Genomic DNA, 23,922 nt, shown 5'->3' with positions numbered 1-23,922 from the left:
ATATAAAGCATTTGAATATGTTACATTAATTGCTGAATGTACGTTTTTGCATATTTACATTGGTCATTCAACTCAAATCTGCACATTCTTTTGGGTTAAGGGACAAAAACAGTGTAAAGTGTTCCTTTAGTAAACACCAAACTATTTCTTTAATAAACAGTGAGCACCTCAGCACTCCTTTCAAGTTCTCTCATGAATAGCAGCATTGTGCATTCATGAGCAGTTTCAATAAAACAAAGTCTACTGTTAGCTGGGGGCAAGATGAGGAAAAAATAAAGTGCGTAAACAGAAATGCTGCGCTTGTGCGGCGGGAAAAGCGTGTAAGGCACTGTGGTGTGGCAGAGGCAAGGTGAAGTGAGGTGAGGGCCGGTGTGCTTCCAGGTCCTCGCTGTACCTGTGCGGAGCCCCCATGCCGGTCTGCAGCCAGATACGAGCTCAGGTAGGACAGGTTGGTCTGCCGGTGAGGCTGCACATCCCACGCTCCCCTGTGCTCCGAGCTGGCAGTCTACCCCACGCAAAAGTGCCAACAGTGGGGGGCCGGTGGGAGAGAGAACAAGCAAGAGAGAAAGAGAGGGGGAAGCAGACGGCCATGCATCGCGCACACACAGAGCACAAACAAACCAACAAAGGGGACAGAGGCAAAGCAGAGCGGTGTTAGTTATGTGGCAAGAGCAACATGGTTATGAGACAAAGGGAAGGAGGAGAGACAAAGGACACCAAGAACAAAACAAATACACGAAAAAAAGAAGAACAGGGAAAGTTAAAATGACTCCAACTGACTTCATAAAGAGCACGAAAGGCCAACACTAGAGACATGTGCAAGGATGCACGAATCGATGTACTAGTGCATCTATAAAAATAATTATATCATTGAAAAGTTACTTTATTTCAGTAATTTAATTTAAAATGTGAAACTCATATTATATGTATTACACACAAAGAGGTCTATTTTAAGTGTTTATATTTTATTGTTGAGAATTATGGCTTACAGCCAATGAAAACCCAAAAATCTGTCTCATATTAAAGTAGAATATTATAAAAGACCAATTGGTTCTTCTGGAAAATGAATTCCGCATCTCCATAAATGTTGTCAGCGGAGGGAAGCATGAAGTGCTGTAAGATTTTTCAGGAAAACGCTGCACTGACTTTGGACTTTATATAACACAGTGGACCAACACCAGCAGATGACATGGCTTTCCAAACCATCACTGATTGTGGTGCCTCTCTGCTTTTCCTCCTCCACTTCATGCTTCCCTCTGCTTTTTTAGAGGTGCAGATTTCGTTTTCCAGCAGTAATCCTACACAATAAAATAAAATAAATGCTTAAAATAGATTACTCTGTGTGTAATACATATATATAATATTGTATATGAGCTTTACATTTTGAAATGAATTACTGGAATAAAGTAACTTTTCAATGATTTTAAAATTTTTTTAAATGCATCACTGTATTCTTCCAGAAATTTAAAGGGAAAAAAAACAAACAAAAAAAAACCCAAAACAAAACAAACAAACAAAAAAAACCCCACACCTTATGATTGTGTTTAGCCGTCAAAAGACCAAAAAATTTATACAGAACAATGACTCAACTCAACAATGACTAATTTTTAAGTAATTTTGCAGTGTTTAATACAATGTTAATTCCCTAAATGTTAAAAGTTGCAGCAGCGGCAGCACCACACTCCACCCTCTTCCCCCTAGAAGCACAGTGTGCTTAAATGTATGAGTATGGGGGAGAGAAACCTGTCATCTGTTGGATCTCAAGCTGGTTAAGTTGGTTTTTGCTATCTACTTATACAAATTGAACCAAATAAAGCATCCAAAATTATATAGCACTTCCTACCAATTTCATACCTCTTCACAAACTTTTTGTTTACTAGATGAAAGATATGTGCTGTAAGGCTAGGACAGTAACATTAGCTAAGCTGATTGTGATGTTAGCATATATATATCACTGCTAACACAGTATTTGTCTCCTACAGATTGTTTTTGTTTTTGCTGATATTTTTCTGATTATTAAACAAACAGACAAAGATAACCTGAGGAAATATAAAAAAGCACTTTACAAATTATTAATATTATATATAATTTATATATAATATAATTTTATATTATATATAATTAATATAATATAATTAATATAATATTATTTATTAAAAGAAAAAGAAACTATCTAAACCAATCTAGCAAACCCTTGCATTCATAGTGGCAGCACATTACACCGCTGGACCACTCGGTATCCCAGCTAAAGTAAATTTATTAGGAGAATAGCATAGTTGAAATCATGACTAAAATTGCACTGCTGGGGTTCACTTACGATTAGAACGGCACTGCTGAGATAGTTAGTAAATGTACTGCTGAAATAAACTCATGATTAATGATTGAATATCACTGTTAAGGTAAACGTAGTGTGCATTGCTGGCATGTCTGCTAGGACTTAAAAAGGCTGTGTTTTTACAAAAATGCTGTTATTACAAAAAATTTTTTAATAAATTTAGTTTTGTAGCTAATTTCTTTTTATTTGAAAGTCAAGACAAAATACATTTTGGTTATTTAATTTATTCAATTGGGAAAAAAGTTGCACATTTAATGAAAACGTTTAATGAAAAGTTTATTTCAGTGCATCCTTAGACACGTGTCTGTTCGGCCTGCTAGAGAGCTCATAAGCACCAAAAACGTATGACAATGCGAGGGCTAATTACTCAGCATGACACATCCATCTTTCAGCCATTCTCTCAGTCAAAGATCCTAGGAACTGCTCCAGTGACTCCGTCTTTCACAGTCAACCCAAAACAGTGCACAATCCATCCATCTGTTCTTGTGATAATTAGCATATTCCAAGGCTGCGGCTGGACTGGGCGTCGTACTGCAGGTTATTTTAAATGGGACTCTTTGTCTATTTGGACAGAGTGTCCTTCTGCTAGTGACATGCACGCATGAGGCACACGGAGGTGGAGGACGGCTGCTAACAGTGATGGATGAAAACAACAACCAGACCTCTCCACCAGCCAAGAGCACCGCTTCATTTTTCTCCTTCTCATTCTCCCTTTCACCCATCACCTCTCCTTTCCCTGACTTTCTCCCTCTCTTACCATTTTCTCAATCTGTTCTTCTTCTATCTCTCTAAATAGGGATCAGTTTACACTTGTGCAGCTCACAGTGACGGAGGTCAGTACAGTCAGAAAAGTAGCTGATTCTAGGTCAGCACTCTGAGATGCAGGCCAAGGTGTAGAACTGGGTGATGTCAGTAGTTTAGAAGCAGTCTGAGATCAGCCAGACCAGCCACAGGACAGATAGAGTAGCACCACTCCAGCTCAGCCAATCAGACTGGGGCATGGGCAGCCTGGCCAATCAGTATGCAGTAGCGCTGCTAGAGAAAAAGGGGGGTGAGTGGGGGGAGATTGGGACTGGAGCTTCTCCAGGATGGAAATTAATTTCTCTCCCCAGGGCTGTCTTTATGATTTCACTGCTCTGTGTCTCACTCTCTCATCACCACTCTTGATCTATTTAGTACCTCACACTGTGGAGAAGATACCTGCATAAACTACAATCCTGTGCACATTTAACAACTCTGTCTATTAAAATATTCCCTCAATAGAAAAAACACACTGCTGTTAATTGAGTTGATCATAGAGTAAACACAAGCACGTATTTGATTGGAGCAGTGTACCTGATTACGCAGTGGCTGATGTTGTGAAGGTCTGTCTCTGTTGGTATGAGTGTCTCTGGTGATGGCAGAGGCTCCTGAATCCACAGGAACTGAACCAACCGGTGTTGGCTGGGAAAGACACAAACAAAAATTCAAAGCCATGGAATGCTCCCAAAAACACAAACTATGAAGAGCTATGACTAAATCACCAAAACTGATCCAGACAACGTTTTTTTTTTTTTTTTCATTAAATAGAGAATAGACTAAAAACCTCAACCTCTAGTATTTACTGGTAAAATGTAACAGCAATAGTTAAGTTAAAAATTACATCAATTACAGTTACAATTTTGTTATTTATCCCGTTTACATGAGTGCCTATTTGTGGGTGGTGACCATAAAATGTCTCGCATTGTCAATTCTGCAATTCTGTCCGTTTATTTTAATAAAAAAAAAATATTCCAAACTATTCTGGAGCATTTCCATCTTTCCATTAGTCATTACATTTTAATACAGAATTAAATAATGTAAAAAAAATAAATGAATAATAATAATCTGTAAATACTTACAATTTGTCTGCCAACCCAGTCATATGTGTAGTCAAATGTATATCCTTTTCTCTCAAAAAGTTCAGTGAAGAGAGTCCTCAGATACTCGTAATCAGGCTTCTCAAAAAAATCTAACCGCCGGACATAGCGCAGGTATGTAGCCATCTCCTCTACAGAACCAAAGAAAGGAAAAAAGACACAACAAAATTAATAAATAAAAAATTCCGTAATATAATATAAAATACTATAGTATAAAATAAAATAATATAATATAATAATAATAATACTATCGTTACTACAATAGGGCATTGATTATTGCTAAAAATAAAGACTTAAATAAAAGTTTCACAGGGTCTCTAAATATTAATTTTATTTCAAAACCACATACAAAAAAGTGTTTTATGTTTACACTGCATGATTTACTCAAAAGATCCATAGTTATCCTAATATCAGGGTAAATAATTTGGTAGGTTGAGCACGTAAAATGCATTTGTTTGAATAGAAGGACTGAGTCATACCTGGGAAGTTCTCACAGAGAACTTCAATAGGAGTGTTTCTTTTGGTGTCACCAATTTTCTGGTAACGCTCTTTCAGTGTGTCAGCCTGTTGGACCAGTAGTAAGCAGTCAGGATTTGAACTCATACTTCAAACATATTTTACTTTCCTGCTGAAGTTGCTAAATATGTATTTTATATATATAAAAAATTAAACAACAAAAACACCCAGTTCAGAATGATATAACATCTCAACATGTCACACCTCACCTTCAGGCCCTGCCATGGCAGACTACCCCTTAGGAAATACATAAACATGTGACCCAGTGCTTCCAAGTCGTCCCGTCGGCTTTGCTCTGAAAAAAGAGGGGAAAAAAAAAAGCATTTTAATATAGAGGAAGGTCAAGCTAAAACTACAATTACGGCAAGTTTTAGCCATTTTTATTTGAACCTTGTGTCTGAGTGGGTATTTGTTAGTGTGTATATACCTTTTCCCAAGTGCGTGTTGATGGACATATATCGCGCTGTGCCAGTCAGACTCTTGTGTTCTCTGTAAGGTATGTGTTTTTTTGTCTCTGGGTCAATGTACTCCTTCGCTAGTCCAAAGTCAATGATGTGGATGATGTGCTCCTTTTTACTGCCCTGACGGCCGATGAGGAAGTTCTCTGGCTTGACATCCCGGTAGATGAGGTTTTTTGAGTGGACATATTCCATCCGACTTATCTACACACAAAAATAAACCCAGGGAAAATTACACAACGGTCTGAATGAGGACTGTGCAATTCAGTAATAGAGAGGCAACCTGGACCACAGGAAAATATATGGGGCCAGGTTAATAAAACCTGTCAGTTAATGGTACTGCACCATGCAAAATGTCTGGCACAGTATCCAAGTCCTTTTTATAAAATTATAGTGAATTATATGACATAAGGTTTTTACAGAAAATCCAGTGGTTCTCAGTTCCAGTCCCAGGAACCCCATGGCCATTAAAGACTCTCATTCAACTAATCAGCTAATTATCAATCAGTTGAGAGGGGTTTGATGTTTTATGCATTGTCTATCTGCAGTTAAACGGTGGGAATCTGCCAGCTAGCACACAGAACTGAATGGTCAGCTTTCTTCTGTAAGTGTGTTAAGCAGCCCTAAAGCTCTGGCTGAACATCAGAGGTGGGCAATACATTTTACATATAATTCACGATACATGCAGAAACATCCAAAACACAATATTTATTTGTCTCATATGCATCTTTATCATACTCTCTATAGAATTAAAACACAAGGACATGACAAAAATCATTAATTTTGTATGTAAAGTGTACAAATTGATCATAAAAGATTTTCCTCAGGGGACATTAATTAAAAAAAAAAAAAATGTACTACTGCAAAAAAATGAAAATTACATTATATTATTGCAGACGATATGATATGGCACACCCCAAACTGAGATATTAAAAATTAAAATACTTTTATTAGATTTGTAACAGAAGTCAATATTCCAGAATGTCATGATACTAATAATGCACTCCAAATATCTCCATATATCCAGGACTGAAGTAAAATTAATAATACTGGACAGATATAATCTGTCCCTAGTTATTATGGGAAATAAGAACAGTATGAATTTTTCTTTTGCTAAAAACAGCAAAAAAATTGTACCCTAATGTAATAATTAGGGGTGGGTGATATGTCACAATATTTCAGAGTATACCATCATTCACGATATTCAAAAACATTGGCGGCATTATTGTGTATGATACGATTTACCACACCTAGTGGGTATTTAACATTCCTAAAAAAAAACAATGAGTCACTTGACCATGAACATGCCAATGAATGTATTGCCACCCGCAGTGGAATTACAGGGGGTGGTAATGATCCTAACTGCCCCACACGCACATACCGCAGGTCAGTGCAGAGTTCTTTGGCTTCCAGCATGTGTGTATACTCACCAGCTGAATGGCGATCATGAGAACCGTCTTTAAAGAGAATGTCCGGTCACACAAGTCAAACAAGTCCTCCAGACTGGGACCTAGCAGCTCCAGAACCATTGCATTATACTTCCCACATGGTCCAAAGTAGTAGACCTGCGGCAACCCCTCCACTGATGGAGAGAAGAAAAAAAAAAAAGAGAGACAGAAAGTTTGTGTTATCTTTTAATGAGTAATTTAGCTAAAAAAAAATTAAGTATGCAACGTTAATATGGATTTAATTTGCAAACAATAATTGAGTGATTGGCCTAGTTTGTGGAGTAATGAAAAAGGAATAAGCTTCCTTAAGAGCTTTATTAAACTACTTGCTCACTATCTAAACTTGTGCACTCTAAAAATGGGTTCTTCAAAGTCCTTTGGTTAAGGATTTGTTAAAGACTGTATATGTTTATATACAAAACAATGACAACACGAAAGTATCTATTGGATGCTAGTTCTTTGCTTGGTTAAAACATTTATATGCGGTTCTTTACAATAGTGCCGCTATTCAGCTAGAAACACATAGGGATAGAAAAAAAGATATGGAGCACCTATCGTAAATGTAAAAGTAGTTTAATCCCACAAAGTAAAACATAATTCTGTTCATTTTTTCATATCTTTTTCATACTTTTTCATGGCATCCTCAGATATAATTCTGACAGCAAGCAAACATTTTCTCAAGATCTACTATGAAGAGATCATACATGTTTCTCAATTTACTGCTATGTCTAATAAAAATTTGTAGTATTTTGAAACACGTGAGGTTTATTTTCAGACAGTGTACTCCTCTACTTGCTTGAAGAAATCATTTGCTTAGGCAACTAATTCCTGAGTGGTAATCCAAATCACAGCAGACTACATACACCTGCAAGCAAACGTAAGTGATTACACACAAAAGCTGGCCTGATAATGATCACAATCTAACTAAAATAATACTTTTCAAGAGTTAACATTTTAGAGTTAACAAGTGTATTTAAAGTTTGAGTTTTACAGGTGCCTTGCCTTACATATAAAGGGCCTTATGTTACACCCTGCGCACGGCACGTTTCGATCCTCATTGCTATCTTACACCCCACAAACTTTTTTTTATTTTTATTTTTTTTTTTTTTTTATGTATCGCATCTGTGCCCTTTAAATAGCAAAGGTGCATACAAGTATATCTACCGTGGTGTGTGTCTGGTGTGATTGTCTAGAAGTGAGGTGTGTTCAGGTAAATTTCTGGAATATTGCTATCTTGGCAACGAAAAACACAGGTGCACCACTAATGATTAGAACCCTGAAAACAGTCAATAGATGTTCATTGCTATCTTCACAACGTAGGTGCACTGTGCATGCTTCATGCACATACACCCCCTTTCTTACACACACTCACACATTTTAATGAAACTTAAAAAAATATCTACAAGACCTAGGTGTGCATCAATCCATGGATTTAGATCCATGGATCACTCATCTTCCGGCACCGATGCGAGGGGCTGCCTGTTCCAGTAGCTCCGTCTCTTTGTGTGTTTTTCTGAGTTTTTTAAGTTTATTTTTCGTCTCACTAGAATTTTCCCTTGGGGATCAATAAAGTATCTTTCTATCTTTATCTATCTAAAAAAATCTATAAATTTTATGGATACATGAGAGACTTGTTATTCACGGACATACAAAAAAAAACATCTCAGAAGAAAATAAGGGCAGCCTTTATGTGGTAACAGGTTAGTTAAAACTGGTTAGTATAATTGTAACTTGACACATATGAAGACCATATTTGATTAGTAATAAATCCACAGCCTTAACCGTACTGCTAACCTGCTCTAGGACAACCCAGCTGCTGTACTCTACATTACTGTTGGTATGTCAAAAGTATCCTGTTTCTGAAGACGGTCATGTTAACCAGTGTTGTATAAAAGGGTAAGCACTCATAAAATGTCATTTTCTTTTAAACCTTTTAGTTAAAAAAACAAACAAACACCTACTTCTGTGGCACTAGACAGTAAGGGAATCCTAATAATAAACCAGCTGCCGATATGGTTTATGAGTTTGAATGCAATTGAGTGCTATTGAATGACTGGGCATAATTCAGAGCAGTCCAGAAAGCGGTTTCTATGAATTACCCTGGACACGCTCTTAGTCATGTTTATGTGTGCAGTCGAGATCACCTTCTATTTTATAACGCAGGCTGGATGAATTAAGTGTGAACATAAACACTGCTGCATCTTAGCGCTCCACACCCAAACACACACATTACCGCACACACACGCGTGCACACACCAACCATTAATTTAAGCAACCCATATTGAACATCTACTGGCTTACAGCTGCTGGCTATAATATGAATAATGTAATACTGTCTAACAAGTCAGTGTTACTAAGCAGTGCCAACACAACACGCTTCTTTGTAACACAGAAACAAATCCACTTTTTTTGTTCTTTGTGAAACACTATAGGTCTCTAAGTTGTATATGAATTAGGCCTGGACAATATTTCGATATCGGTATTTATCGCGATAAGAAATGTTTCAATAACGGTGATATCATTTTTGTGGCATATCGATATGTATTATTTACAAACAGGCGTTTTTTAGCAGCATCAGTTCACTGCAGCGCTGAATACAACCGGGCCGGGCTACGTCAGTGCGTGATCATACAGGCACGAAGCCAGATAGGCTAGGCTAGGCTAGGCTAAACCTGGGTCGGCTCCGCTGCGGTCCGCACCTAAAATCTCCCGCGATGTAGCGAAACCGACCCTAACCGAGCGGATCTCAGCTCCGCTCCGCACCTAAAACCCACCCGCGATAAAGCAAAACCAACCCTAGCCGAGCGGATCTCAGCTGCGCTCCGCACCTAAAATCTCCCGCGATAAAGCGAAACCAACCCTAACCGAGCGGATCTCTGCTGCGCTCCGCACCTAAAACCTCCCGCGATAAAGCGAAACCAATCCTAAGCGAGCGGATCTCTGCTGCGCTCCGCTCCGCACCTAGAACCCACCCGCGATAAAGCGAAACCCACCCTTACCGAGCGGATCTCAGCTCCGCTCCTCTCCGCACCTAAAATCCACCCGCAATGAAGCGAAACCCAACCTTACCGAGCGGATCTCAGCTGCGCTCCTCTCCGCACCTAAAATCCACCCGCGATGAAGCAAAACCGACCCTAATCCTAGCAGAATGAGACGAGGCTGAAGTTAGCTTGAGTGCACCTGACGCTTCCACAAGTGATTAAACAGAATAAATGTTTGAGGGAGGCAGGTCTAATTCAGTAGTTCGGCTTTTAAAGGTCTGATAAACTTCAGACTTCAGCTTGCTCCAAATTGTGCCGGAAAGTGGAGCCGACCAGCAACGGTAATACATCTGTTCCTCCACCTCAAGCAGTTTCACTACACACAGTATCTTCCTTATTCTGGCTGAAACAATTTTGTAGTTTATGTTGTATCTAGTCTAGTTATTTATAGTTGATGAAGCCTATAGGTTTGCTTATTTAACGGGGATATCATGTTCCTTTTATGTATGTAAAGGCTTTTGTATTCCTTATTCTGGTTAAAGCACTTTTGTTTTGATCTGTTAAATATGTTTACAAAAGAATAAGAAGCTCTGCCTCTGTTGTAATGTAAAGTTATTTATATTGGTAATATGTATATAGGTTATAGGTTCATGTTTGACAGGGATGTCATGTTTTTATTTTGCTACATGCAAATAAAAGTGAGCATTTATTTATTTTGACCCTTTTTTATTTCTAAAGTATTTCTAAAGTTTTGTGAGAGGAGGCTTTAAAGATTTAAATTAAAATTTCAGACAGTAGTGTACAGATTTCCATTGCAGGGATTCTTAGCAGCTTTTCTGAGGCCTTCAAAGTATTTATATCGATATCGAAATTATATCGTATCGACCGAAATTAAGGAATATATCGTGATATGAATTTTAACACTAATATGAATGCTGATAATATAACACTAATATGAATGCTGCATATGAAATTGTTTCTCAGCCTCCACTGTCTGCAGTAGCTAGCAAAAAAAAAAAGCCTCAGCAATACAAGTCAGTCAGAGAGATATTAGGTGTCTGTCAACTAGTGAGTTCATAGCCTCACCCACCTTGGCCCCACAGGCATAGCTTACAGCTTTTTTTACAGAGCTAGTTAGCATTAGCTATCTTGCAAAAGTAAGTGTAGGTTTAAATCAGATCTCTGGATGATATCAGGGCCAAAACCTGTCTTTCTTCAGAGACCTCTAATTCAGTGATCTAAAGCAGGGCTAAATATAAACACCTGAGCACTTTAAAAAAAAAAAAAAAAAACAGCTCACATGACATTAATTTATATTAGAGACCATAACTAGACTCTTTAATATGAATGGAAAAAAACCCCAAAAAACAATAGAATGAGACCTTTAAGATGACCACAGCACGGGGGTGCTCACTAAATTTGATGAGGATCTCTGAAAATGGGTGGAGGAGGGAAGAAAAGGAAACGCCACTAAAGCTGGACATACGTGTCTGCAAGGTGTGGCTTAAAACACAAAGATCATCGACTGAACTGTGTGAGCAGGTTTAAAACTTTATCTTATAAACATGTGTATCTGTACTAGAGCCTAGCCTAGCAAGTGCTCTTCATAACACCATGGAAAAAACCCTTTAGAATTCTGTCTAGTAGGGCTGCAACAATTAGTCGATATAATCAACGATGTTGATTATTTAAATTTGTCGACTACCATTTTTGTCGACATCCAGATCTGCACCAAGAGCTCTTAGAGCTTCCAGTACGGCTCGGCTCGAACCTCCATCACTCAAAACACACAGAAAACAGACATCCAGACTCTTCTCTGTGCTGGCACCAAGGTGGTGGAATGAACTTCCACTGGTTGTCAGAACAGCAGAGTCACTCGCGGTCTTCAAACGTCGACTGAAGACACATCTTTTCAAAGAGTTCCTAGACTTATAAAAAAAATAAAAAAAAAAAGGTTCCTAGGGTTCTTAACATGATCAAGCTTTGTGTATCTCTTGATCCTAGTCTACAAACTAGCTTTGGATATTTGAAGAAACATCGAAGCACTGTTGTAAGTCGCTCTGGATAAGGGCGTCTGCTAAATACCATAAATGTAAATGTAAATTTTTATTGTCGTTCATTTGTAACAGTACCGCACTACACAAATTGCTGGGGACAGAAGAAACTTGGTCTGTGTCACCAAACGTGCCCAAACACAACAGATTACATATTTATTCACTAAATATCATTACTCTCCACGTTTAAACATGTGGAAATTTAAATTTCTTTTAAATCTCATGTTTAGCTGTTTTTCTGTTGTTTTCACAGATGGAGGACATGGCAGAAATAATCGTTGACTAATCGACTAATCTAAAAAATGATCATCAGATTAGTCGACTATCAAAATAATTATTAGTTGCAGCCCTACTGTCAGAGCCAGTCGCCCTATCATTCTCATCTAAACGTTTATAAATAGAAATAGCAGACAGACTTAAGCACATTAGTGGTGAACAGAATTATAGCTTTAAAGCTAGATAAAAAGTATTTTGAGTAGCTGTAAAACGTGTTTAATTGTCAAACTGATGGTTACACAATTACTGTATGACTGACTTAAAGTGGCAGCCTGTATTGTTTTGTTTCTAAACCGAAAGTACAAGCATTTCTGAATGGAGAAGGGATAAAATATGTTTAATGGTACCAGTGTGCTGGAACGACCATCTCTGCTAATGTGCTTAAGTCTAATATATTAATTCTAAAAACTGGGGTGTCGGGTCGCTTTTCGCGGGAGTTCTTCTGGCCACGTCAACCATCTTTGTATTTACAGCCTCTGTACAACCTCTAAAGGGGGATCCACCTCAGTTTTACTGAACGCGAGCAGCTGGTTGAGCAATGGAGACTTCAGAAGGGGAAACTTGGAGCTCAGTAGTTCATTTACTCATAGTAAAAGCAAAGTGAGTAGTAAAAGTGAAGTTTCTGACTGAGTGTTCTCTCTCTTTCTCTCTGACTGAACATAAACTGGAATCTGATTTATCCGCTCTAAATGGAGACCGCATCACACCCTCCCACATTAAAATGATTCATCCATATGCTCTGTGTAATTACCCTAATTAGAAAACCTAGACATCAGCTTTAAATGTGTATGCAGTGTTAACTTCAGCCTGTAAACTATCTAAATTGTGTATTTGATCATTTTTCAGTTCATAAATAACCCAGAATTTGATTTTGTTGTAAACACTGGACTTGTGTAGCTTTCTAATAATACCATATAGTGTGGTAATATTCTAAAACATAATTTTTGAGTACTGATACAGACCTAGCATGAAAGCTTAACTGCATTGTAGTAATATATAAACTTCTTTGGTCTGAACTGTGTTTTTCAGTTATAAGGCTGTGTTCTCTCTTAGCATAAACTCACAGCAAAACTACAGCGTAAGTGGTCAGTAAAAAGTAGCCTTCCCCAATCACCCAATCACCCACTCACTTTCACCAAGCGAGTGAACAGATGATATTACAAATGACTACCGCCACCAAAACCACGTGACCCAACCAGTGCACGTTATCACCCAAACTCCATCCAAGCCTACACCTGTCTGCTAAAACGCCCTGAACACTTCAAGTTGTTTTGAAACTATACCTGGGCCATATCTGATCACTCATATTGTCAGAATTTATTTCACAGGTGTTTTAAAAGGAAATAATCAGTCTCTGCAGACAAACTGAATATGATTGCATAGAGCTTACAGTAATGCAGCAAAAGTGGTCTAATTCAGTGACATACATCAACATATATGGTCGCACCTTTGCACAAGATACTGCACATTCCCACAGACATCACATGCATACTGTTAACACAAGGACTTATATTAAATCTCTCATACATATAGGCCACACATACACCTGATGGTTCTGAATATCAAATATCTAATTTAAAAATCATCAAAATCATCCAACTTCAATGATTTTAAAAGAAAAAAATGTGCCAGCATATTGTAATAAACACTGAAAATTGTGAAGATCTTTACAAAGCATCATGATATAATAGGGCCACCAACCCCAACATCCACTAAAAGTCTACTACATAATTCTAAACAATTAAATAAGAACTAATGACCAATGTTGGTATACCTCTTCTAAACTCTCAGCGTGCTGTAGGTCTATCAACATGTTGATGTGAACGTTATTACAAATGTCACAGCTGCACAGAACAGATGGTACAGTGAAAAGTAGCAAGCCCAAACACCAACACTGAAACATTGCTCTGGTATTATCTGCAGCGAGGGTAGATTCCAGAAGGAAAAAAAAAATTCAAGCCTACGTGTTGCACGTTTAGAGTCCCAACAGATGACACAAACAGAATCTCAATCATAAAAGCCCTCACTGTCCCAAAGAGAGCCTGTCTCTTTAAAACAAGTGAGGCATGTCGGGAGGGACCGAGAGTGGGCGTTTCACTCTCTGGTGGGCAGTAATGGAATAGCCCAACTTCTCCTGCTTTTAAAGCGTCGATCAGATCATTCCTTCACTCTCACACACTCACAATCAATGTAGTTACTCTAAAATGCTGACTCATTGTTTTATACATCACCAAATGACAATCATGGTGTCAGTAAACTCCACCATTCCAGCATTAATCATCTCAGAGAGTTCACCAGGTTCTGCATGAATCATAAGTACAGTATGTAGGCTTTTGGGGAAAAAAAAAAATTAGAAAGAATTACGTAACTCGTCCCACACTAAACTTCAACCAATCGGCAACACTTTATCTTCAAAATCCCCCGGCTAAATCTTTACTGACACACTTTCCTACAACTAATGTTCTTATATTAAAGATGATTTCCGACATGTAAGCTTTAGTAAATTACACCAATGATTTCACTTGCTGATTGATTTGTGTGCGCGCGCATGTGCGCAAGAACAAGGCCACCTACATTAAATCTTTAAAATCTTCCAAATCCCTGCAAGGAAAGAAAAATGAGGCCTTCTTCAATGTTTTTTTACTAAAGGCAATGAATCTACATGGAACTCATGCAAGTGGTAAATGGTTCTTCATATATAAGACGAGGTAGAACCTTTAGTCTGCTACATAGCACCAAAAGGGTTTACTACAAGTCAAAAAACTCTTTTCAGCAGAGTGTAAAGGTAAATGTAATGGACTGTTAATGAGGAAGTGTTTGTGAGTGTGTGGGAGAGAGACATGCTTAATGTATACCATTCAGCAGACAGGGGTTGTTTGTTGTTCATCCATTTTAATACAGAGAGAGAAAGAAAAAAAAAACAGAGGACAGGGGAAGGGGATAAAGAGAAAGAGAAAGCTACATACAGACACAAGCCCACCCTACTTACTCGAAGTAGCCCTACCTAGTGATACAATGGACATAATTGAACAGTGAAGATCAGAGCGGACTCAGGTGGATATATGGACAAATGCATTGAGACACCTGTAGGGAACATATAAAAACTGTACAAGGATTGCTGGGAGCATTGCTGTGAGGATTTGATTTGCATTCAGCAACAACTTCATTGAGGCTAGCATTTTGCATCCATATTCCAAAGGCTGGCTTACAAACATGTTTATCTGCTCTGGAGAGTCAAATTCTATTAATAATACTAATACTAGTAGTAATAATAGTAATACTTCTCTCTCTCTACACAAGCTATGTACATCTGCATCTGCACATCTGTGTCAATGAGTGCAACTCAAAGTGGTTGAATGTGTATTCATTGCAATGGATACCCACATACAGGAGTATACATACATTCATACACTGGAAAGGAAAGCTTTGGACACTCCAAATCATAAGATAAGATATATGTCACTGCTCTCAGTCAGTCGTAAAAGATAGGCGGTTGTTGCTGCAGTGTTCTTTTGAGGTCTATAGATTTTAAGTGATGTTCAGGTCAGAGACAATGAGGGCCATGGCAAAACCTTCAACTTGTGCCTATTTAAGGTCACCTTTGTGGAGGTAAAGAATAAAACCTTAAAATGTTTCCATCAATGTACGATAGTTTTTGTTTGAAGCCTCTTTAATACAGGTCATACTTGTGCAGGTGTTGCTGAACCTCAGAGTTTACCAAATCTTCCTAAAGATCTTGTACAGTCAGACAGAAGTGCCTTTAAAGCACAAGTGTCTACAAGCAGCCTTTAGAGAAGGTTTTCTTGGTCTTGCAGACCTCTAATTGACCTCCACCATTCCTGTTAACTGACTGAGGAAAAGGCTACTTGAAAAAGCTTAGCATACTTCTGCTTTGTGGGTTTGTTGGGTCTCAACAAACTTATTAATGACTGTTCTCTTCGCTTTTTTATAATTGTACATTTTGGGGATCAGTTTTCTTCTACTTTCTTTTTTAAACCCAGATATTTTGTCCAGGGTGTCCGAATGCTATGATACCACAGTACATTGGTAATTAACAAATTAAGATTAAACTGATATTTATTTAAAAAACAAACACACTATTCATTTTCATGATTTCATCATAACTATGTAAATCTACCAACCAATATTGAACTTCTGTAAATGTCATGGTGCCTCTCACAGACACAAACACACAGCTGTGTTTCACAGCAAAGCCACAGCATTAAGCTAAACTTCCTGTGCTCGACTGAACTTCCTGTTTAAGTCTATATGCACAGAGATGAAATCTCCCAATGATGACCTAAAATGGTACACAGTGTTTAGGAATAACCACTAGGCAACATCTGACATAGAGCTGTAGCCCATAACAAACAAAGCACTGGTTCAGAAACCACTCAGAAACTTGAGGTGCAGGCATAAATAGAGGTGTGGCCCCCGCACATACAGCCCCGCACGCACGGACAAGTGTAAGACAGAAGACAGTGCAACACAGAATGTGAGAGTGAGAGTGTAGGCATGTGACCATGCCAAACAGTAGGCAACCAAACAAGTCAAGCAGCTAAACTAGAAGTTCACTGCACTACTTTACATGTGTCAAAGATATATCATAATTAGTCACATTATCACTACAAAAGCAGGGTTGTAATAGTATGTGTATTCATACAGAATTAGTGCAGTATTTCATTCTAACGTGCACAGTCATAGGATGAATACACGGTACAAAGTACCTTTATCTGTAAACCATTGGAATTGTGAGAACTGCAGTGATTTAGAATGCTATGGTATCTGTAGTCTTGTTTGTCAGATATATTGGCCAGCCGATTATATAATTTTTTTAGATAATCGCCATCTGCTGTTATCTGTGCGACCATGGTCTCAAGGCGCGAAGTGAAAAAGAGGATCAAATACCCCTCCCTCTAAAATACGCAAGCATGCGTGCCCGCTACGCAAATGGCGCAGCACACTGTAGCAAACACCGCGATGAGCAGCCCTTTCTCCAGAGAATGTGGACATTCTCATCTTCTTAAAGAAAATATAAATATAACAGTTGTTTTGTCTAGCCTCAAATATGTTAATAGTTTTGGTACCTTGAGGAGCATCTTTCTCTCAGATAAAGTTAATAATATATCTTTGTTAAAGAAAAAAACTTGTCATTCTCGGGGACCGAAAAATACTAAAGTCTTATTTCTCACTGACCATAGACTAAAGGAAAAAACAGCCAGATACAGAGGAGCTTCAAGACACTGCTAACTACACAGCTGTAGCAAATTAACTCATCAGCCTGGAGAGAACGGCTTAATGTCAGCCTCGACTGGATCCCAAACAGCACGGGTAGGTGAACCCTTCTAACTGGCTTTAGTAATGATTAGTGTAGCTTCTCTGTTAGACTTAGTTCTACTCTATAGTTGCCTCTACGCTAGCTAATGCTAACTGGCTATTTTAGCTTAACTCAGCTTAGCTGTAGCTAACTTAGCTAAAATTCTATTTATGACTTGAAACCGTGTTTGCTTAAGCTAAATTACTAAAAAAATAAGTCAGTCAAATGCAGTCAAACAATAAAACAGTGCGTAAGCTGAGTATCCCAACTAGTAAATACAGCATTAGCATTTATGCTCATCTGGTAAATACGACAGTACTGCATGTTTTGAAGGTATTTTTTTGAAGTGTGGGTGTTGTACTGAATCAGGTGTAAATGATTGAAATATCACTTAATTTATTGTTTCAAAAATGTGTGAATCAGTGTGTTAATGACAAATACATGCTATATGTAAACATCAGGATCTTGTGGAGTAATACTTTTACATTTTAAAATAAACAGTTTAGCTAGTATCATTATCTGAACCAGTTAAACCAGTGAGCTATTGTAATGCATGTGTCAGGTGTGGCTGCTGTAATGAGTAAATGGCAAATTCATAGGTAATGTCTCAATTTTTTATTGTATTACTTATTATCACAGTTGACACCCGTGGACACCATCAAGATACTTTTCAAATGATGCAGTGGAAGCCTTTTTGAGGATTAGGTAGAAGCAAGAAAGACCTTTTTTCACAAGCAAGATCTCTCTTATTACTGTGTAATGTTTGACTGATTGACTGAGATTACAAAATATTGTTGCACTTTTTATGTCAGTATTTTACCCATATTCTGTGTTCTAAATAAAATGTAAAAGAGATTCCATTGCCTCTTTTTTTTTTTTTTACACCGCACATTTTCCAAGCATAAAGTCATCTCAAATATTCAATGTTTAAGCGATTGGAATAAAAGTAGTCATTTCAGAGTACTACACTATTTTAATACTTATTTCAGATGGCTGGTCAGACATACTAAAGACCTTTACAATATTTAAAATGCTAATTTAAATTCAGCAGTTTTGTGTCTCTTATTATAATTACAAGATAAAAAGTTGCGACAAAAAAACAAAACAATATTGGTCGATCACTAGTTAGTAGAAGCGAATACTACAGTATTGATCTGTCAAAAATGTCTAAAGTTGTAGACACCGGCAAGTTAAATTCTATAAGAGTGCATTTCTACCATTCATCATTAAGTAGCATTTATAGTAAGCATATGGCTTAATTCAAAATCAGTGAGCCCCTAAAGTGCTGCATTTCTATTCATTTTAGAATGCCAACTAAAGTAAAATAAAAGTTTACACAATGTTATGCTATGATCTTAAAATATGCGTTTGATGGCCAGCATTCCACAAGCTTTACAAATGTCTTTGCTCATAGTCAGGTGCTATTTGGTAGGTGAAAGATATAAAGTAAACAACAAAATTTGATGCATTTTTAAACACATTGACACAGTAATATGCATTGCACTAAATGTAAATAGAAAAAAATAAAGTGCAAGAAAGAAAATTATATACCAGTTACCTGTGCTGCCCAGAGTTTTATAGAACCGGTACTCCAAATGTAGCTGTGGTGCCCTCGACTTCACAGGCTCCTGTAAAATAAGAAACAGGTTCAGCATCAACGTTTCACTTCAGAGTATTTTCAAAATGTTAACCTCTGACGTTCACACAAGAGTCTCCTGAAACTCCCAAAAGACACAATAGTCTTAGTATCACAAGTTTGATTCCCAGCAAATCAAAGCCAAAAACCATACACAGCTGGGAGCCCGAGAAACCCTGAAAAAACAGTACTGGGCCAGCCAATGCAGGTGTAATCTATCTTACAGATGATTTGTGCTGATTGGTGTGACCGAAAACGTATATCACAGTTTTTTTTTCAAGATTCTGACGGTTTTACCAAATATCACAGTATTTTTATTAATTTTTATTTTTTTTTTGCATGACTGGAGCATATATAGTAAAAAAAACACTTATTTAATGATTTAAATAAAGGCTTTGATTAGTATTGGGTTTACTTTGTCCCACAAAATCACACAATATATGAAGAAATCAGGTACAAAACTAAATATTTTACATAGTTCCATAAACACTATAAATGTTCATTTCTCTCTAGGCGGGACAGTGCGAGACACTGCTGCTGAGCTGACATCACTCCAGTGCATTAGCTTGTTATGCTAACTGGCTAGCTTTAGCTTGTTATGCTAACTGGCTAGCTTTAGCTAGTACGCTACGTTTGCTTCTTTGGCAGTGCTGTTCTGGCCAGTGCTCCGCAGAGCCTCTAGAGGTATGGCGGTATGTGAAAAATGCAGTTCTAAATTTCTCTAGGGTATACCGGCCAGCACTACAGAGGATACGTAAAAATTGCAGTTAGTGTTTTCCTCCTTCAAAGAATTCAATCAATTTATTAATTAAAACACACCAATTTTATCAATTAAAACACACCAAAACACAGATGATCATGAGCCAGCTGAAGGCGTTAGCTAGGGTGACTCATTACATTACATTACATTTGGCAGACGCTTTTGTCCAAACAAAAGTACAAGTAATAGGAATTAAGATAAAGCATTTTTAGATAGGGCTTAAAGGAGGTTGAAGGGAAATAAAGGGATAGAGAAGTGAAGGAGGGGAAGAAGGAAATGAGGTTAGAAGTAGTTAGTGTGTTAGAGGTGTTAAGAGAGTAAGTGCTCTTTGAAGAGCTCTGTCTTCAGGAGTTTCTTAAAGATAGCGAGAGATTCTCCTGATCTGGTAGTGGAAGGTAGTTTGTTCCACCATTGTGGAACTCTGTATGAGAACAGTCTGGATTGCTTTGTGCAATCCAGCAAGGCGACATTCATTGGACTCGCTTAAACTAGCTTGATCTGAAATACAGCCCCATATTGGTATACAAATAAACCAAACCACAAAAGATGTTTTTCTCGTAATTATTTTTTTTTGTGAATTTTAACCTCCACCAATAGAATCTCCCCATTAAAGTGCTGGGAGTGTGATGGGTAGGATGTGCTTCCCACAAAGTCACATGAAGCTAGCCATCTGCATCCTTTCATACTTAACTGTACAGCTTAACATGCTCAGAGGAGAGCACTAACTTCCATTTATTTTAGAGTGGCAAGAAAACCCTTTTGGAATTTAATGGTTTTCCACATACATTTGCCATAAAATGTGATCTGATCTTTATCCAAGTCAAGGGTACTGACAAAAATAATGTGATTGAAATACCTACAGAAATAATAGCAGAATGTTAAAAGCAAACAGACTTAACAGACTTGTATACAAACATTACTGCATTGACAATAAAACAAAGAAAATAAACTTTTTTTTGTCCATGGGAATATGTTAGACTGGTTGCAGAATTATCTCAGCAAGGCATTTAATCATTATTTTGTATATATAATACTTTGTATAAATACCATTTCATTTAAAACAATATAATTTAGATACTACAACATCATTTTGGTGTCAGTTAATACTGCTAAGTAAAGTTAATGTGCCCTTATATTTTCAGTAGTGCTAACCAAAATTTTAATTACAGTCTAAAGACCTTTTGTCCTTGACCATAATGTACTTGGTGCCAAGAGCTCAGATTAATTCCCTAATTTAAAAGAAAAGAAGGGAACTGTGATTAGAAAATTTATAGCCACTACTTACCAATTTTATTGCCACATATTCATTGGTGTAAAGGTTCTTACCTGGGGAAAAAAGTAGAGAGAGTGGAAAAAATGTCATGATTAATGCCTGAGCTTGAAAAGGCCTAGGACAGTGATAACCTTCAAATAGCGTTTAATGCCATGGTGGCTAATTGAATTTGCTGCAAACTGTGTCTCCAATGCTAAGGATAAAACTGATTATAACAATGCTTCATACTTCTTAACTTGCTAGATACTTAACTTCAAAATCAGTTGAATCTGAAACATTAGATTAGAAAAACAAACTTGTTCAGAACTTAAAACCCCCAAGACTGAGATTAAGAATTACTTCTAGTAGGCCTATATAATTCCTATTTATACATGCTGTTGACTGAAATTATCTGCATATGCCATATGCTGCACATACATTGATCCATACAATCTATGGATTTAGGTATGAATACAAAATATGAAAGCTGCCATGTAGAAAAAGAAAGTGCACAAGATAATCACTTTGTACCACTTCCCTACACTTCTTAGGCTGGTGTGAAGACACCATGATGACTCACACTAGGGAAGGTGCTAAGCTCAAAATAATATCGCTTATGGTACTAGTAGCTCCCAAAGTCATGGACATCACAATTTACGTCACAGCAAGTAGTACACAGCCGGGCATGAACTACACAGGAACAGGCCACAGAATGACAGATTTACAAGGTTATTCATGTTTGATGAGTTACATTTAGACTGTTCTTCTGAGTGCAATCCAAAATATATTTTAAAGACTTGTTTTGCTGACTCTAGCTGAAACATTTCAAATGACAATACAACCATATAAACCATACAAGTGCTGGGCCTCCGCCTTTAACCCAGACATGCTGTGAACAAACACACATACACACTAGTAAGTACACTTTTGTGAATTTTGTGAGAACACATGTCTAGAGTAGTGAGGGTTAATGGCCTTGCTCAAGGGAACAACAGTGGCAGCCCACCAAACAAATATGTGTTGAAGAACTAAATTAAAAACTATACCAAAAACTAAAATCACATCCTCAGACAACAGTAAAACAGAAAACAGTTTAATCCTCACTAACTGATACCCCTTACGAGAGTACATAAGTTAATACAGTAAGTATTAGACACGGCAGCGATGGCAAACTCAGAGCTCCACAGAGCAGTTCTGTACAGGAATTAACAGCTCCAGAGCTAGTCCTCAGAGTTCAACAGTGCTGTAATTGTCGTTGATTCCAAAAGATAAAAGTACGTCATCTTCATCTAAAGAACCTGCACATTCTCCACATACACCTTCATTGTTAATAGTGTGTGGCTACTCACATTGTTATCATCATTAAGTGAGCTAACATTATTCTTACACAATGCGCCTTATTTTTATACGTTTTAGTAAGACAAAAACTTACCAAGCTTTAACTCCCCAAAGTTTCCACATCCGATCTTCTTCCCCACTCGGAAATTTGGTCCGACCATCAGCACTCCAGAGGACCCAGAAGGGCGGGAGTGTGTGCCACGCCCTGGGGCAGCCTTGCTGCTCCGAGCTGGCCGCTCACCCTCCTTCTCCCGCGTGTGCTCCATGGTTGTGGGCACCGAGGGAGCAAGAGAGGCCCCTGAGAGAGCGCCTCAGCCTGGAAGTGCGGGCATGGGACGGGGAGGGGATCAGGAACCACACGGCAGCCTCTCACTGCTGGAACACCATGACTGCCCAGGGGAGGCGGTGCAGCTGACCTGTGTGCAGGAAAATTAAAGGGAAAGTTAAAGATTGGTACAATTCTGTAACAAGATAATGCAACACAAGTTTAATCTTTTATGCGCATTATCCTTATCCAGAAAACAACTTTGTTGTTACTATGGGTGGGTGATATAGCCCTAAAATAATATCACAATATCTCATGGTATTTTCGCGATAACGATACTCTTGGCGATATGACAAAACACTGAGAAAAAAAAAATTAAAAAATACACTATTGCAACAAAATGAAAATGTAATTTTATTATTGAATACGATTTGATATGGCACACCCCTATCCGAGATATTAAAAGGTACAAGAATTTTATCAGATTTGTAACAGAAGTTAATGATCCATAATGTCAAGATACTCCAAATATTTATATATTTCCAGGATTAAAGTAAAATAAATTATACTGAAAAGATAAAATATATATTGTATTTTATATATAATGGGAAATAAGAACAGTGTTCTTATTTCCCATAGTACACTGATGTGATAATTAGGGATGGCTGATATGGCATAATATTTCAGGGTATAATATTGTTCACGATATTGAAAAATGTTGGCAATATTATTGCGTACAACATGATATGGCACAACCCTAGTTGTTACTGTTCATTAAATACTAATGCCAAAGACCTAAGAACAGAACCACTTCAGCTTGTTACCTCTATAAAAGATGCTTAATTCTGGCCCACCAATAATTTCGAAATCAAATTTAATCAAAATTAAATTTGGTGACCAATTCACTAATTCAGCCACATAGTGAAAGAAATCCACTGCCCCTAAACAATACAGACACTGACCTACAATCATGAATTGAGGTGCAATCATATTCCACAGCAGGACCAATCAGAACCTAAATTTCAGCAGTGCAACAGGGAAACAAAAAGGGACAATCAGACAGACTGATATCCCCATTTTAGAAAGTGACTTTACACAAACACTGACAAAGTTTGGACATTGTGTGAAATCAATCCAACATCAGTCACAGTACGCCACCAACTACATCACCAACACAAGACCTGATGTCTTTCAGAGGTGGTAGCTAGCACAAGACCCTGTTTAGACCTGGTCACTTAACGTTCCTGATAAGATTTTAGCCACATGTATTGACACCTGGTACAAAAATGCGTCTGGAGTGAAATCCAATTTTGTGTGTGCTAACCATCTGTCAGGTTCCTCTTGTTCTGTGCTAAAAATGGTTGCAATTTTACATGATACCATATATT

General features: G+C 37.7%; 1 protein-coding gene across 5 annotated transcripts in view; it reads right to left on the bottom strand.

The window, feature by feature from the left end:
- The window catches only part of LOC103043194 (casein kinase I), a 35,689-nt gene that overhangs the window by 6,967 nt on the left and 4,800 nt on the right, over positions 1-23,922 (bottom strand). For 2 of the 5 annotated variants that reach the window (XM_007244309.4, XM_007244310.4), the window contains exons 2-11: positions 22,364-22,685; positions 20,965-21,005; positions 18,842-18,911; positions 6,638-6,789; positions 5,177-5,411; positions 4,959-5,044; positions 4,713-4,797; positions 4,216-4,364; positions 3,671-3,778; positions 395-505 (exon numbers count right to left, since the gene is read on the bottom strand). In XM_007244309.4, coding sequence (XP_007244371.2) covers positions 395-505; positions 3,671-3,778; positions 4,216-4,364; positions 4,713-4,797; positions 4,959-5,044; positions 5,177-5,411; positions 6,638-6,789; positions 18,842-18,911; positions 20,965-21,005; positions 22,364-22,535 — 1,209 coding nt within the window. In that variant the 5' untranslated portion in view covers positions 22,536-22,685. Of the gene's footprint in view, positions 1-394; positions 506-3,670; positions 3,779-4,215; positions 4,365-4,712; positions 4,798-4,958; positions 5,045-5,176; positions 5,412-6,637; positions 6,790-18,841; positions 18,912-20,964; positions 21,006-22,363; positions 22,686-23,496; positions 23,548-23,922 lie in introns of those variants that run through there. The other 3 variants (XM_007244311.4, XM_007244312.4, XM_049474534.1) reach the window with 2 other exon arrangements.

The sequence above is a fragment of the Astyanax mexicanus genome, chromosome 2, assembly GCF_023375975.1.
Source record: "Astyanax mexicanus isolate ESR-SI-001 chromosome 2, AstMex3_surface, whole genome shotgun sequence".
Classification (NCBI taxonomy): Eukaryota; Metazoa; Chordata; class Actinopteri; order Characiformes; family Acestrorhamphidae; genus Astyanax; species Astyanax mexicanus.
This window is presented reverse-complemented; position numbering and strand designations above follow the sequence as displayed.